General features: G+C 33.3%; 1 protein-coding gene across 1 annotated transcript in view; it reads left to right on the forward strand.

Annotated features, from left to right (window-relative positions):
- LOC106615489 (uncharacterized) overlaps positions 1-16,852 on the forward strand; it is a 29,433-nt gene that overhangs the window by 1,729 nt on the left and 10,852 nt on the right. The window contains 2 exon segments of the mRNA XM_036360419.2: positions 8,986-9,508; positions 16,351-16,512. Of these exon segments, the coding sequence (XP_036216312.2) occupies positions 9,317-9,508; positions 16,351-16,512 (354 nt within the window). The 5' untranslated portion in view covers positions 8,986-9,316.

Here is a 16,852-nt window from a genome sequence, read left to right on the forward strand (position 1 = left end):
TACGCTATAGTGGTCCGTATCTCTACTCTTCGAAAATAGTAGCGTGGCCTTGAATAGTAATTTATGCCAAATTTGGGAAGAAGATTTGTCAAAAGAAAATGTTTTTCATACAAGCACCGATATCGACGGTTCCGACAAATGACCAGCTTCTTGGGGAGAAATGGGCGTGTGTTTCAGATCGATATCTCAAAAAAAGAGAGAGAAGAGAGTTCGCATTCGTACAGATAGACAAATATGGTTAACTCGACCCAGCTCGTCACGTCGTTCATTTATATATATACTGTATAGTGCTCTGAGGTTTCCTTTTGGGAGTTACAAACTTCCTGACAAACTTAATATGCCCTGTTCTGGGTATAATTACTGAATAAGACTTTATTCAACGCAAAATACATGTTCCGCTGTATATATAGGAAATCACCAAAATGTTGTAGCAGAAAAAAAAATTGTTAAGAATGCTGCCGATTTTTCAGTCGAATTTTGATCCGAGTTTCTCCCGTTTACGTGAGCTGACTCGCGTGGAAACGGTAGATTTGATGGCGGATGAGGTTAGATAGAATAGATCCCTCCTTATATCTACCACAAAAGTGCTTTCAGAGCTAGACAATAAATATGCTTCTGATACCAGATGTTGCTTGACGCTGAAATTTGATTTTTCTTGAGAATATTTCAACCTCATCGTTTAACTTCTTGAATGAGTAATTTTAAGAAGGATAGTTATAGTATGTATAGTAAAATATATATTGTATAGTATGTTCAAAAAAATTTGTCTTCTTGATTCTCTCATTTTTAAAATCAATTTACTAAAATGTGCTTGTATTTTAAATTTTATATTAAGTATTTCAGAAAAATTTTAAGGCCGGTTCAGTATATCAGATACGCAGTTTTGTGTTATTAAGGGCTTTAGGCCCATCAACCTTTCCTCTTTTTTTACTGAAAACGAAGGATCGTTGCTCAGGAGCACGGTAAGCTTATCGTAAAAGTAGATCAATAGATACTAATACTGTTGTGATCTAGTTAGAGGAAGCTTCAAGGTTTAAGGAGTACGCAGTGGATCTTTCAGGGTATCAATGGAAATTTCAATAATGTTTTGAGGGAGTGGTCATAATAGCTCTAGATAGATTTGGCCGTGAATCAAGTCGCAACATTTCATTTTCAGTCTTCTTTAGAATAAAAGGTCGCGACGGTATGCGGTAGCGCTGGCTCTCATCTAAACTTCAATAATGGCAGCTCACAAGGATAAGTTCTTTCCCCCTACTCTGGATTATGGTAACTTTAGTTACGAGGCTTCAGGGTGATTGCCTATGCAGAAAATGTAGCACTCATTATTAAAGAAAACTTCATTTCATTAGCCAATTTTGTTCTACGGGGTCTTTGTGTGGTGAAAAGCCCTAGAAAAGGCAACATTTACACTCAGAAACTGCTGAGCGTTCAACAGTCGAGAACTATCCATCAATACCAACTTCAGGCTTCCTGACTATTGTAGAGTTTTTCTAGCGAAGGTTGCTGCCGTCAAAATAGCAATTGAAATACTACTCCGGAGCGCAGCTTAGGGAAGTGGCTATCCGCTCCGATAGTAGAGCGGCAATACTAGTCTTGAACTCAATGCTCATGCGCTCAAGGCTGGTTAAGGAATGCCTAACCTCACTATCAACGGCATCCGGTTATTTCTGGATAAGACTATTTTGGGTACTAGGCCATACCGGATTTGTAGGCAAGTGCAAAGTTGATGAATTAACAAGGAAGTGCGACTCAGCTCTTCACGTTTATATTATTTAATATTTATATTTTAAATAGTCCCCGACTTTTCTTTCTGGCTATTACAAACTACTGGCGAACTTTACCTTGTTAAGGGTGTAATTATTTTATATATTGTATGATATTAATAGTGGATGTACTTCTATATATTTCTGTATTTCAGTTCTAAGTAAAACCGAAGTCGTATAAAAATGCACACTGAAAATTTTTTCAAGAACCGTTATTGTATATTTACTTTTCATATTATTTATTACCGACATTTAAATGCAAAAAAACATATATAATTAACTTTGAAATATTTGTACATCATTTATTTGTACAAGTGCACAATTTGCTTTTTGTGTTTATATAATAGCCGCAGGCAGTGAACTTTTACTGTGTATGAAGTTAAATTGTTCGAAAAATGCAAATATTATATATTTTTGGCACTGACCCAACGTGAAAAGACACACTTGTGGAATGCCTTTTAAATACGCGATGCACTGATGGCAAAGTAAATACAGACAAAAATATAGATGAAAATGTAACAAAAATTTTAAAGGGTGATGAACAATTGTACAAAGTAAATAATAGTAATTTCAAAATGAAATGCATTTAATTTGTATTGGAAAGATGTTTTGTGATGACAATACATTTTTTCTTGCTTTCTTAATTATATCTCTATCTTCTATGCAATTGATTATTAATATTGCCACGTCATTCCATACTCCACTTATCCGAAGGCACTTCACTCAAAGGCCACTTAAGCGCACAAACAACAAAAAGTGAGGCAATTCACCATGGCGGTGAAGTGAGTGTCAATAAATACATTACTCGGCTAAGTGATTGATGCCCACATACACATGTGCACAGCATATTTTGAATGCACTGCGAACTTACTTACTCATACGCCCTGTAGACCACACACTTGTACGCTGCGTATTTAATATGGAGTTGGTTACTCATACGTCATGACGCACGACATTTAATGTCAAAATTGCATTATTGCAGCCATTACATGCATATTTATTTCAAGTTTTCTGCACGCACCACAAAGTTGAAGAGATGGTGAGTGGCGGCGGTGCGACGGAAAGCATTTAAAGTGTTCAAGGTCAAGGCGTCATTGAACGTTAGCGCTGGCGGAACATGCATAAGAACGCAGGCAAATGCGCACACTGCTTTTAATAGGATTTGTGCAGAATATTTATGGTTAAAATCAAACTAAGTAAAATCAAAAACAGCAAAACATCAAAGGAGAAAGTTGTCATGCGAAGAAATAGCAGCGTTTGAACTAAATTATGCTTATAACTGTGGTGTAACGTGGTCTGAAGGAAAAACGTTGTTTAGTCGATAAAAAACTGAAGTGAGGAGTAGAATTGTTTGTTTGGGTAGAGATGAGGATCTTAAGGACTAGCTAGAGTACCGATGCGGGTGGAAATGTAAATGAAGTTAGGGTGATACAATAGTATGAAGGTCCTCATTGGTCGCGTAATGGTTATGGTATGGTATAATGTTAATGTTAAATTTTGCAGGAGAGGCGGATAAAACTGGCAAATTTACTTTTATCAATAGCCTAGTGTGACAGCCAAAAACAAACATTTTGTTTTTCAGAACAAACAGCAACATTTTTTTAGAAAAAAATTTAATATTTTTCAAGTTATACGCGATCTCCGACAGTGCTAAAAATATATTGTCCTCCACTGTTGCAGTAATTCCGGCCTTCTCCGTGAATGAAACCTAAAAAAAATTCTTCACTAAAAGGTATTTACCGTACAATGACTTACGGGCGAAAAAAAAATCAAAAATCGACAAAACGACGCCGTTGAAAAAAAGTTGATTTTTATTGAACATCTTGATCGTTTTAGAGAGCTAATTGAGTGATTAAATTGAAAAATGTGGTTTTGAGAAAAATGCTTTGAAAGATATAATAATAGAACTGATTAATCTAAGCGACAACATTTTAGAAGGCTGTAACTCAAAAGCTATTTGAGATATCGATTTAAAATTTATTTTTGTAAAGGTATAACCTATCGAAGTATGAAAAATATAATTTTTTTTTAATTTTAAGTCACACCTACTTTAAATTCATTTATCTAGAAAAGTTAAAAATGGTAGAGTTGTCAGTCAGTCACTTTTTCATGACATAAATACACTAAGATGCTTAACGCTGTCCCGTTTTCTATCGAACGAATTTGGAATTCACAAACTTGTCACTAATCAATGTCGAGCTGATGTGATTGATGTTGGCATCTACTTTAGCCATTCCAGACTTTGTTCTAAAGTTTATATCTTGTATTAAAGTAAAAAAGCAATTTTTGGGTTTTTAGCCTTTAAACTCAAATCAATTTTACTTTGTCAAATTCGTATCAAAAAGCGTGTAAGATGTAAAAACTTAGCATCTATTGACCTCCCTGCAGGGTTTCCGTGTACATACTTAAACATTAATATAGCCGTACACATGCAATACATACGTACAAATAGTAAAATGTTTTTTAACAATAAAATAAGCATACGCTCGGTGTGTTTTCAATTGCGTGGGTGCTTATTTGAATGTCACATAATATTGCAGAGCTGCATTTCTGCAGCATACCACCGTTTGACGCTTGTCCACTTGCCCTTGTTTGTTCCTTTGTGTCACACAATAAAACTAATACATATGTAGTACACATACATAAATGCCCACGTACATGAATATATAAACAAAGCAGAAAGTGCATTTATTTGTAGGCAAGTTAAAGTGGAAATAAGCTAACTGTGCGTTTGTGTTGGCGCGATCACGGCAAACAATGCAACACAAAACATTTGAAACGATTTAAAACTGTATTCTTCTGTCATGACTTTTGTGTTGTTCTCAGTTAAACTTTATTTTTTTTTTAAGTTTTTCATTTAAATTAAAGTTATCGCATTTATAAAAGTGCCGTTATTCTTTCATTATATGCAATTGTGCCTGTAATCCGCACCATGTTCACTCAGTAGCAGTTAGTGGCAGTTTGTGAACGTGTAAATTACATCCTTGATTCGTGAAAAGTTTAATATTTTAACCTAAAGGTTAATATAAGATCCTAGATGACTACGATAGGCTTCTGTAGAGTTTATAATGTTTGATTGTCCAGTTGTTAAAGTTTCGTGAATTAGGAGAGTAAAATGTTTCCAGAAATCCTAATTGCAAATGGACATTTATAAGGCAAACTCAAAAGTTTCTTTACCTGAATGGGATCTATATGTTTTGGTAGCTAACCGCAAAATTATTTAGGAAAAGGTAATCATATATTAATATAAAATATTAAACTACAAGTCTGGTATTAACAACGTTTAAACTTTCGAAGTAGCTGTGAAAATCGATTATACGATGGATCCTTAAAAAATCTACCATTTTCACTTTCCAATTTTTTTGCATTACTTTGAAAAATATTCGATACCTTTGATAGAAGTACCATGCAGAGCAGATTTTGGCAATAGGTTTTAAATATTATATTTCCTCTGTGATATCTTGACAAGCTCGTAGTATAGTTTTAAACTAAATAAATTTATTATAAACTTCTTTTCAAATCAGAAAAAAACAAAAAATCTGAACTCTTGAGGATTCGAAAAATGGCCTCTCACATATTCCCATACTCAATACTTGCACATTGGATAGCTAGAGGATAACATGACCAATAGTCTAATAAAAAAATTTTTATAAGGTGTGTTCTAAAAATAACGGGAATTTTAAAATTAAAATTTCGGAGGTTTGGAGAATCCATTTGTCAATTTCTTTTATTATGTTGATATACAATATATGCTATGTAGATTTTCAGCTGTTTTCATTTCTTACTTTGTCTGTAGCAGTCGTTAAGGTTAGACTTGCTGGTCGATTTTCGTTTGTTAAAAGAAATGGATCAAAAAATTTGTGCGTGAATTCTTAGCCAAAAACAATCCTGTAAGGATGCTCTAACCACCATATTCACGAGACATGGCTCCGTGTAATTTTTCCCTGTTTCCAAAAATAAAGAGAACCTTAAAGGGGCATTGCTGAATGAATGAATAAATACTATCCCAAAAACCAAGTTTGATAAGTGTTTCGGCGACAAAATTAATGTTAAAAAGTAAATAAATATTAAAAAAAAAAGAAAATTTCCGTAATTTTTTAACACACCTCGTTTATACTTCTTAACTAAATGATTTGATACTTTGCGGTATGGTTTTTTTTTCTTAGAATGATCACTAAGACGACGTTTCTTCTGCCCAAAAAAACTGTTTCTTCATATGATAGCGATAATAGGACTCTCACGAAGACAATTGGAACTCCCGGTGTGATTGTTTAGGATACAGATTTCGATTTTTACGCAATTTTTTCAGCAGTGTAGGTACTATAAACATAATGTATCGTAGTGATTAGTTTTGCTGCTCGAATATTATCTTCAATATTAATTTAAAGATGATATACAGTTTGCCTAGGGTTGAATGGTTTGTAGAGATTATTCGAAGTTCTAGCTGAGTCGCTGATTTTATTCATTGTCATTTGAACCAGTCGCTTAAATTGTGCATGTATAACAAATTTATAGATAAAGGTATTATATAATTATTATGGAAAGATGCTTCAAGGCCATAACGTATACTATATGGCGGTTTCTCATCCGGCTTTCACGAGCACAAAAAAAATTTATTTCGAAACTAAAAATTATCGTTTTTGAATAAAACTTAGGAAAGTTCCAATCCAAAAGTTAAATTATTAAGCATTTCTATGTACACATGTTTTCAAATTTACAACACATAAATGTGAGATCTTGTTTTATGTAGAGAAATTCGCACTTCAAATTTTTTTCTATGATATAATTTTATAAAATGATTTTGCCCTTATAAATCTACTTTATTGTCAAAGCAGTATAATTTTAAGCTTACGCTTTGCTTTTTTGCCCATATGTTTCTATACAGATAATCCAATATTTTCCTCTCAAATACTTTTCTAACACCTCATGCACGTCCATAAATATTTTTAATATTTTTCGTTATTTTTTTCCGAAAACATGTACGGTGTGAATGTTATTCAAACCATAAACAGAATCGTTTGACATGACTGACATTAGTTGCATGCGGACATGAGTTCACACATACACTTATATAAATACACAAATATGGTATATACATACACACATACATATTTACATGTGAATAGAAGCCAAACAAGCGAGAGTGAAAAATGATAGCATAAACATGTAGAAGTGTTTATTTCCGTTTCGTGGAAGCTGCTTTTGAGAATATTCCTCACTGAAAGCATTTGCACAAACACGCATATCTAATTACTTGTCAGCTGTCAGCAAAGTGTGCTTTTAAGCTAACCTCAAAAGTGGCACTAGGGCATTTTTGCATATTAGCCTAGGTATGTGATGTTATGTGGAAAATTAGGAAAGTGCTTCGATAACTTCGCTGATTTGTAACACCATACTAATGGCTTTTGTATGGAGTCTATAGTGGCCTTGACTTGTTGTTCCCACGAAAACAAATACGAGAATAAATAGCAACCTTCTTTTTTTATGCAAAGTAAAACATTCTGAACGAAAAGTTCCTAACACCATCACACAAATTATTAATAAAAAGTATGAGCAAGCCTACATAGAAGTGCACAAGTGTGGGAAAAACAGAAAATAAAAAATATAGGCTATTTTCGTTATAGGAAATTTCGAGTCAAGTATGGCACTGTTGTTAATTATACAAAATTCTCAGCAAAAAAACAGATCGCAATTCAATATTTTATTTAATTGAGCATCTGATATCAATTCCTTATACGGCAGCTGTGTACTTATTCGGTTGCACTTAATATAAAAAATAGTCTCAATAAAGAAAAAAGAGTGAAATTATTTTGAACTGTGTATAATTTATTTGTTGAGAAATAAAAAGGTTATAACACACAAGAAAAATTAACTTACGTATATATTTCAGCGTAATTAATAAGAAAAGTGAAATTAAAGGAAACTTGTATTTACCTCCTTGCTACGTATACATATATATTCCTAATAGTTAACTTACTATTTCTCTAAATACAATTAGAAAATTTTCTTAAAATACTTCTTACTTTCTTTTTATCCGCTTTTTCTTGTTGGCACCAATTTTGGCTATCACAAGCGCTGAAAGTAAATCATGAGAGTAAATGAAAATTCTCTCTGTAGGAATCTAAAACGTCAAGCAGTTAAGGAACTCAAAATTGGCAACAGTTTCAAAAAATAAATAAGAAGAATTCAAGCCTGCTGAATTTATCTAAACTTTACTTACACTCTTTACTCTCTAAATTATCGACTGATGGATAATTTTTTTGTTATTATTAAACTCGAACTTGCCAAAATTATTATTAGTACTTAGTGTTACCCCCAGATAACGTCACTATTGCAAGATAAATTTACTACTGTGTGGTACATTCTCGTACAGCGATCGATCGTTAATTCGGTGATTGTTTCTGAAAGGGAAATCGCCTATTGGAATTGAAAAGTACTTGGATACTGTATACAGTAACTCTTTTTATTCAATGCGGACCACCAAAAATTGATTTAATGGATGTTAACCAGATCGTAAATTGGTTTTTGATGAGTCACGCAAATTGAAAGTGCCGAAAAAGGTGCGACAGTAGGCATCTCAAAATATTGAGTGGGTCCTGCATGAAACATTTCCCCACTAGTATATACTAGAACCCAAGGAAAATTTGAAAGACTAGAACTGGCATACCTTCTCCGAAAAGGCGAAAACTGTCCTATCGGCCAGAAAGGTGATGACCACAGTTTTCTGGGATTTACAAGAAGTTATCTACATCGACTACCTGGAGAAGGGCAAACCGGTACTATCTGGCGTAGAATAAAGCCCTCTTCCACCATGACAACGCACTGGCTCAAAATTCCACCATAGCCAGGCAAAAAAAAAATGGAAAAAAATTTCTTCTGCATCGTCGTTGTGTCGTCACAGCAATGGTATGTGCCACTTGCAGGTCACTAAAAAACTCTCCTCTAGGGGACCGTCCTCTGCTTGTCCCTATTGAGTTGACATATCGATACAGATAAATTAATTTCAGTTAATTTTATTACGATTTTTATTCGAACAGAATTTTTGTGTGTATAATTTCTATAGCTAAAGTGTTCTTCAGCAGTGTGGACATTTCGATTACTAGTGCAAATGTGATCAACATACTCGTATATTCGTAATTTATTAACTAACTTCAAAATGTCGATTTTATAAAATATCAAACCAAACTTATTAGATAAGTATATATGTATGTATAATTTTCAGAAAATACAAAAACCGTTAAATTTTAGACGCTTGTGTTACATCAGCGGCTGCAAACGAATACCAAACATGTAATAATAAATATAAACTAACTAACTTTTAATTTTATTTCTAAATTCGACGCCACGTTGTAAATATGTAGTAGTGTAAAATAATATTTATAAAGAGATGAGTAACCACTATCGTACAAAAATTAAAAATAAATTCGTACCTGATAAGCATTGCAACAAATGAATGCCAAGTGAAAAGTACAAGTGATCAGAGGGACAAAGCGACGTTGTTGTTATGCAAGAAATAGTGTTTAGTTTTTTAATGAAACTTTGTTGTCATAAAAATGGCCATCAATATATTAGATTATGACCATTACGCAATCAGTGCGATTGTCACGGTCAGCATGCAGATTTTATTTTTCCTGATTAACTCCATTTTGCAAATGGACAAGCTGACGGATTTCGCGGGTGGTGTTAATTTTATTATAATATCGCTGCTTACCTTCTTTCTGGGACAAATTGACAGACCATCAAAGGTGAGTGTTGACAAAAAAAAACTATTCATTTATGTATACATAAAAATATAAACCTGTGATATACAAGTATATATGTATTTTAAGATTAAGTTTTAGCATACTCAATAGAAAATTCAGCTAACAAGAGCTCTAAAAATCATCGCAGGCTATTGTGAAACCACTATTAGAAGATACGCGATTTCAGTTTTCGGCAAGAAATCAACAGTTGGAAAGCAATAGTTAACCAGTCTAGAGCCGCCAAAATAGTTCTAACTTTGATAATTTTTTCTTGGAGTCAGGCAGAACTTTTTCATGCTCAATTAAAGAATTTTTCAGGGTATAGAAATGTTGATATCTTGATGCCAAATGGTGGCTACTAGGTCATTTTTCGGAATCAGCTTTTTCAAAAGAGCCGACGGCCGACGATGATTCTAAGAACTCGTGCTATGTGAAATAAAAATAAACAACGGGATCTTAATGTAGATAAGAAGTGTGAATGTTTTTAAAATAACTTTATATTAAATTTTCACAAAATGGTGTACTTATCAAAAGTTTTGACTGAAAAAATATGATCAGTCAGTAATTTATAAAGTTGCAAAAATAAGAAAAAAGGAGACTATTACTGTGATGATACTGTTGAAATTTCAAGTGGATATGCGCCCAAATTAAAAAATGCGCTTGTGAAAAAACACTCTTACAGCTTTTCGTGGTGAAGCCGACGGCCCCGAAAGTTTCGACATTATAACGAATGGACAGGGAAAACATTTTTTTCACTGATCTTTTAATTGAATAATGATTTTAGAACTGTGAAGTGTACCTTAAGTCAAAAAACCACAGACTGGCCCAACCCCTTCAGCACCATCTGCCCTTCGAAGATGATTAACAACTTGTTGGACTCACCCTCTGTCAGTTAATGTCAGAGCACGAATAAGAAGCTCACTCAAACATCTAAAATTCGTACTTGATAGATCCCAATTATAAAGAATTATTAGATAATCCATTGACGGAGCAATCCTTTAACGATGTGCTTTTCTCCTTAAATCTCAAAAGATATTTTCAAGTACAATACATTCAGTAGCTAGGATATTATATTTGGAAAATTTGATACACATCTTACCTGTATGTATGTATTGTACTTTTAGTACATCTACTATATACATATATATAAAATAATTTCTATATTCTAATACAATACGTGTGGCACATGCGATAAGATATACACCCAGCAAACATTTTTATGATGGAAATTTCTTTTTGACTATTATCGATAATTTTGAACCAAATTGATTGACGATGCAAAAATTGTTCAATACTTTTGCTTCGTATTTGTTATATAAATATCTCAATAAAATACTTTTTCACAGCACAGAAGTTACCGCTAAAATATAAACAAATCTCCAAATTAAACAGTGACGTCAATTTATTTTTGTCTTTAAATGACTACGCTTTTTATTGTCTAAGCTAAAATTTGACATTTCAAAATCGATTTGTAATTTTTTTATTAATATTGTAGGCGATTGAGTTCAAAATATACTATATACACGATTACTATATCAGGGCTGATTATATCAGTCAGACATCTAAACGTTTTAGGTAAACATATAATGTTTTTGCATATTTTCAAGGCAGATTGATTTTGGTTTTCGAACTAAACTTTTTAATTACCAAATTGTAGAAATTTCTGTAAATTTGTTTGGTGATGATAACATTAACATTCATTTCAATAAAAGTGTGCTTGTAATGCTTTAAATATCGTTCGGGCTAAAGTGTTTTAATTTAATAAATTTTATAGCATACATTTGTGAGTTAAGCCTTTTATTCGATGAACACACTAATGCGAAAATTTAACAAAACTAATTTGATAATCAAATTTTAAGCATCAAGAATCCTTAATTATTTTGTTTAGGTAGTAAACTTGTTTTTGCATTGTTCGCGCAATGTTTGTTTGTAACAGCCTAACCTGTAAACGGTTGATAATTGGATTAGTTCAATGGCTGCGCAGACATAACTACAGAGGCTTATTAATGGTTACGCTGACGGCGTTCTTTAGTACAGTAGACCGCAGTTAAACTTGAAAAATTGCCGCTTTTGTTTGTCAGCGCATGCAATAGAAAGCGGTATGTGTTGGGAGCTTACTTCTCTGATTTACTGCCTAGTAGGTCGCGGCTTATATCGATAAAGTTTCGATCGAACAATTTTTGTAATAAATCTTTTTCGTACCAAAAAGGCCACTAAAGATCATTTGGAGATTGAAAATGACAATAAAATGAACTTTATCACAGTAATTATTCTATTTGCAAAAAACTTTTGAAGAGTCAGTATTTCTAATCCATCAGACCTTTACTCAACCTTATGCTTTCTGATATAATTTGAAATCTTTTTATGCTACTCAATAATAATAGGCGTAAAAGATTATGATTTAATAACAAATTAGAATATTTTCTTCATTATTTAATAGGTAGAATGAGAAGCTAAGGTCCAATAGATTATACCAGAATTTGTACCTTCACTCGGTGTTAGTTTGAAGTATCTGGTGTGTTGGTGCTTCATTAAAAGTTCGAGTTATGTGAGTCGTGAGAGACATGATGTTTTAAGAATGTATACATTTTATTTGCGATGTCTTGCAACTGTCGAGGTAAAGTGTAATGATTGTTTGACTACCATTCGGCAAATCGTGATGTTCAAAAATTAAATAAAATTCTTCTCTGAAACATTCAAGAGCCTCTAAAACTAAAGTTAAACCTTTCAGAGTATTTGCATTTCACTTACTCTCACCCTTCTTCTATCGCCTAATAAAAAGTTGATTGGGTATACAACTTAGTTGAGTTAGTTAGTTATGAGACTTGGCTGATTTCCGGATACAAGCCCCCTACAATACACGTCAAACATCTTCATCACATTTCAAGTAGCCTTTGAAACTTGTGCCTAGTTGTGGTTATGGATGTCGCCAAGAGGAGGCGTAATGTATGCTCAGTTGCATTTCGAGGATGTCTCTTGTGTCAAGAGAGCTGACAGTTTTTATCTGCACTTAAAGTGATGTATATGAGTTAACACGTATGCGTCTACATATGACGAAAGTGCATATAATCTACATATGGCATACATATACACGTGTGGGTACATATATATTTAGTGTATATGCATAGTCCATACACTCTTAAGCCCTCAATGTTAGCTTAGTCAGTGACGCTTTGCCTTTGACCCTCTGAGGAAATTGTTATATGCGCAACAACGAATATTCCTCAAACAAAACGCTTGTTAATCAATACACACACATACACATGCATATACACAATAAATAGTTGCAAGCTTAGTTCTCAGTTGTCAATACAATGTTTGGGGCGTTTGGTGCATTCTATGTCACCAGGTACGCCTTTATGCCTCTCTATTCTGTTGTGTGTAAACGCATATATGTATGTGTGAGTATGGCTGCGTAAGTGGCTAGTGTGAACTTGGTACATTCAGGAAGTGGGCATATTTTGATGTCACTAACAATGCATAATTGCAACGATTCGCAAAGCTGACTCAACTGGCAATTAAACACTTGTTCAAGGTCTCTCTAGTGCCACAGTTTCCTTCGTCAATGTCAGGGCCGTGGCCTTCCACCCGGCCGGGTAGCCACGACAAAATTTGCAAACGAAAATTTGCTTAACTTTTAGTCTGCTGAATTGTGCAATATTGTGCAAAGTTAGTTTGATTTATCGCAGAGGTTTTAAAGGCACCTTGTGCTTGTTGCCTGCTAATGGCTTATTGGCTTTATTTGCATGCCGAAAATAAATATATTTGTATGTTGGAATATTTGTAAAATATTGGGGCAATTTTCGTGTTTATACACTTCCCTTGCTTTTCTAATGCTAAGTAAAATATCACATGTCCGTAAGTGCTGAGAACCTTAAGAAAGGTCAGTGGTTGTAGCTAGTTAGCATGGCTCAGCAAGTTTGATTTGTATGTAAGATTTATTTGTAAAAATTTCGTAAATCCAACTGACTTCGAGGTCTATTCCACTTATTTTATATGACTATAAATATTTACAATATGTAATGAATTGCGTTTGTGTACATGTGCACCCTTACCCTATGGTCGCATCGATTGACTATGAGTAGACAAATTTCTAGTGAACTAATGATAGCATATGCCACCTCGTACTTTTACAACAATTTTGTACAACATCGTACTTGGGTATAAATATGTTTCCCTTGTAGTACTTGTTTCCGAATTCTTTGCGAATGTAAGCGGATATAGACTGTAAGTTGTGAGCCAAAATGTTTTTAAAACTATACTATACTATATGGCTGCTACTAACTTTTTACTGGGTTGCTAATGTTAATAGTTACTGTATCGAACTCTGTAAAGGTTCGTTGATTTACAAGTAGTGTTGATATTGTAAAATGTTTTCCTATAGACCACCTACATCTCTATACTCTTTTCTACTATAGATACGTGAATGTTGAAACATTTTAATTTAGTTAAAAGTTTTGGTAAAAATAAATCAATAACTACAAGATTTTTCCAAGCCGACAGAGCTCTGGAGTGGTAAACACTATTATGGCTTGAAACTAAATTTAAATATCACCTTCAGGCAACGGCTGTAGAGCATTCAAAGAAGACGGTTTCCTCCTCATAAGAAATATTTGAAGGTGAATTACTTCAATAAATATTTTGGTTCAAAGTTTATCGTGGGAACATTGAGAAATCATGTTTATTTCTGAAATTACTTAGGCATCTGCTAAAAACCTGCCATCTGATTCCAATAGTGAAATTGCAAATCGTATTACTTAGTTTAAGGTGTGATAAAATTCACTCGGTTAGTCAATAATACATCTTAATGCCAAAGAGCAGAGAAATGGCGAATCGAAGAGCTAAATAAAGTCGTCAATTACAAATAGTAAAAATTTTAAGTAGATTCAAGTTTACTAGTACGAGTTGAGAACTAGTTTATCATCACTGCTTCCTATCACTAGTACATACTTCTCCCCTACTTATTTGTTACTTCACTATTTAGTATGGTGGATTGTCTCATCGGAGGTGGAGAAATTGGGAAGTTTTATTTTTAATTTTACTTTTGCTTTTATTGAGTCATAACTTTAGGTTGTGTACACCTGTCTGTTTTCCCACGAGTCTCTACGTGAATGTACATATTCGTGACGTACAAGTCTTATTTTAAAATAAGGTTGTCTCGGTAATGGTCTTGGTTGCGGTTGCGCCGCGCATGCAATGTAAACATACAAATGTATTTATGTAAGTACGTATGTATATTTATTTCTTATGTGTGTAAATCATTGTTAAATTCTTCCATTTGCGCTTGCCCTTTGCGGCCCTACTTCGATATGTTCGTGTTGTTATATTAATGCAATTGCGTTCGCAAATTTTTTTTTAAAGGGTACACCGTTTAATGGCATGGTAAAAGTGGCCTTGCCCTTTACGGAGTACCGAGTCAACAGTTTGCGCTTTTTATTGTTTCCATAAAAAATATCAAATAATGCATTTCGAAGTATTGGTCTCAACAAAGATATATCGAAAAATACATACATTTTTTTCAAACATTTGTATATAGACTGTAAATTTTACAGTTATTTTTTGTATAACGTCACCCTTTATTTTAGCAGTCTTTGATTTTACCGTTAAATTGTGCATTTGTCGAATAAAAACTGTAGGAAATTGCTGCAAATGGCAAAACACAATACAATTTATGTCGGTATCAATAACCGTAATTTGTGTAAACCAAAGGAGAAACGAATTTTGGTGTGGGCTGTCATGCACCGTGCGAGTACGAGTATAATTGGCATACTGCTAGGCGCATGGCAATACATTTACTAAAAACAACATCGGTAGCACGTGTTCAAAGCGGCTTTTATGCCTGTACACGCTATTATAATGGACAAGCGGTTGTACCTATATAGAACTGTATACAAAATTTTGTATGCTTAGCCAATGAGTACAAATACATATGTATTTATATTTATGATATTTACAATTAATTTCTCACTCGGAATGTTATCAGTAATGTAAATTACTACTTATTGTACTTCATTCATTATGTAATATAATTTATACACTTAATAATAATAGAATATAAACAGAAATAAAACTTATACCTCCAAATGAGTTCCTCCTTCCATAAGTTGTGCGCGTCTTAACATTCTACAAAAAATTTGTTAATAATATGTTAAATTTGTCAGCTGATTTTTACATTTTCCGAGTTTGCTCGTTTCAAATTACATTCTACTTATTTTCACTTTATTTAATAAGGTATCTAATAAATTGACAGGGTTATCATAGCTCGACAATAAGGGAGCTAGTGGAAGATTACCTCCATATCTCCATCAAATTTTTGTACAAAATTGCATGCTACATAGTTATTATACTATTTTAATAAAATTTGGTAATATCGATTAATATATGTATATGTGTAAAATATTCTCATAATTGAAACTGAAGTAAGTCGATTACGCAAAGTTACGAATAAACTTCCATATTGAAAGGAACACTGAAAAGGGCAGTCCAATAAATATGTAAATACTTAGTTGAAAAAAATGGTTACTTACATATCTATTTCTCATCGTAGCCTCCTTTTAGCGCGATACACTAGACCCAGTGATGCGCCAACTCATCTTACCCGTCTGAAAAATACTGATCTGGATTATGAAGGTTCGCTATGTAAACCTCCGTCGCGCCAAAAATCTGCTCATTCGACTCAAATTTCTTGCTGTAAACTGGCCTCACATTTGCGATTCTGCTGAGTTTATAAAATATGTTTATTATATATATACTTATATTTAAAATATTTATACTTATATAAGGCATACCAATTATTATCCTTACTATTATCATCAGTTTCTTTTATAATTTTTTTTTATTTTCAGGCGTACGACAGCCGACAACTTATGGTCACCCTATTCGTTTGTCTTTGGGGTGCACGTCTTTCTGGATATCTGCTGTATCGCATAATCAAATTGGGTCGCGATAAACAGTTCGAAGACACAAGACGCAACATAATCAGATACGCTGTTTTCTGGACGTTTCAGGTGAGCAAAGAAGTATGAAACTTCTTTCATCTTTTGGTATTTCCATATTATTTTGTACTAACTATAATAGTTGGCAAATACATGTGTATGTATAACTGACAATAAGCAAATAGTTAGCGTGCATGTATGTTAATTTGTATTTATTTTTAACCTTCACGAATAAAAATTGACTACTGTAATGGAACATGTCAAGCCACAAATTATTTGAAATCCAATAAAATGCTGACAAAGTAATGAGATTGATTGAGGAGCGATTTACGGTTAAACGTACCATTATGCGGTTTTATTTATACATAGCATATGTACAGATGTATATACATATGTGGATAATTACATTTGA

This window comes from Bactrocera oleae, chromosome 6 (assembly GCF_042242935.1).
Source record: "Bactrocera oleae isolate idBacOlea1 chromosome 6, idBacOlea1, whole genome shotgun sequence".
Lineage (NCBI taxonomy): Eukaryota > Metazoa > Arthropoda > Insecta > Diptera > Tephritidae > Bactrocera > Bactrocera oleae.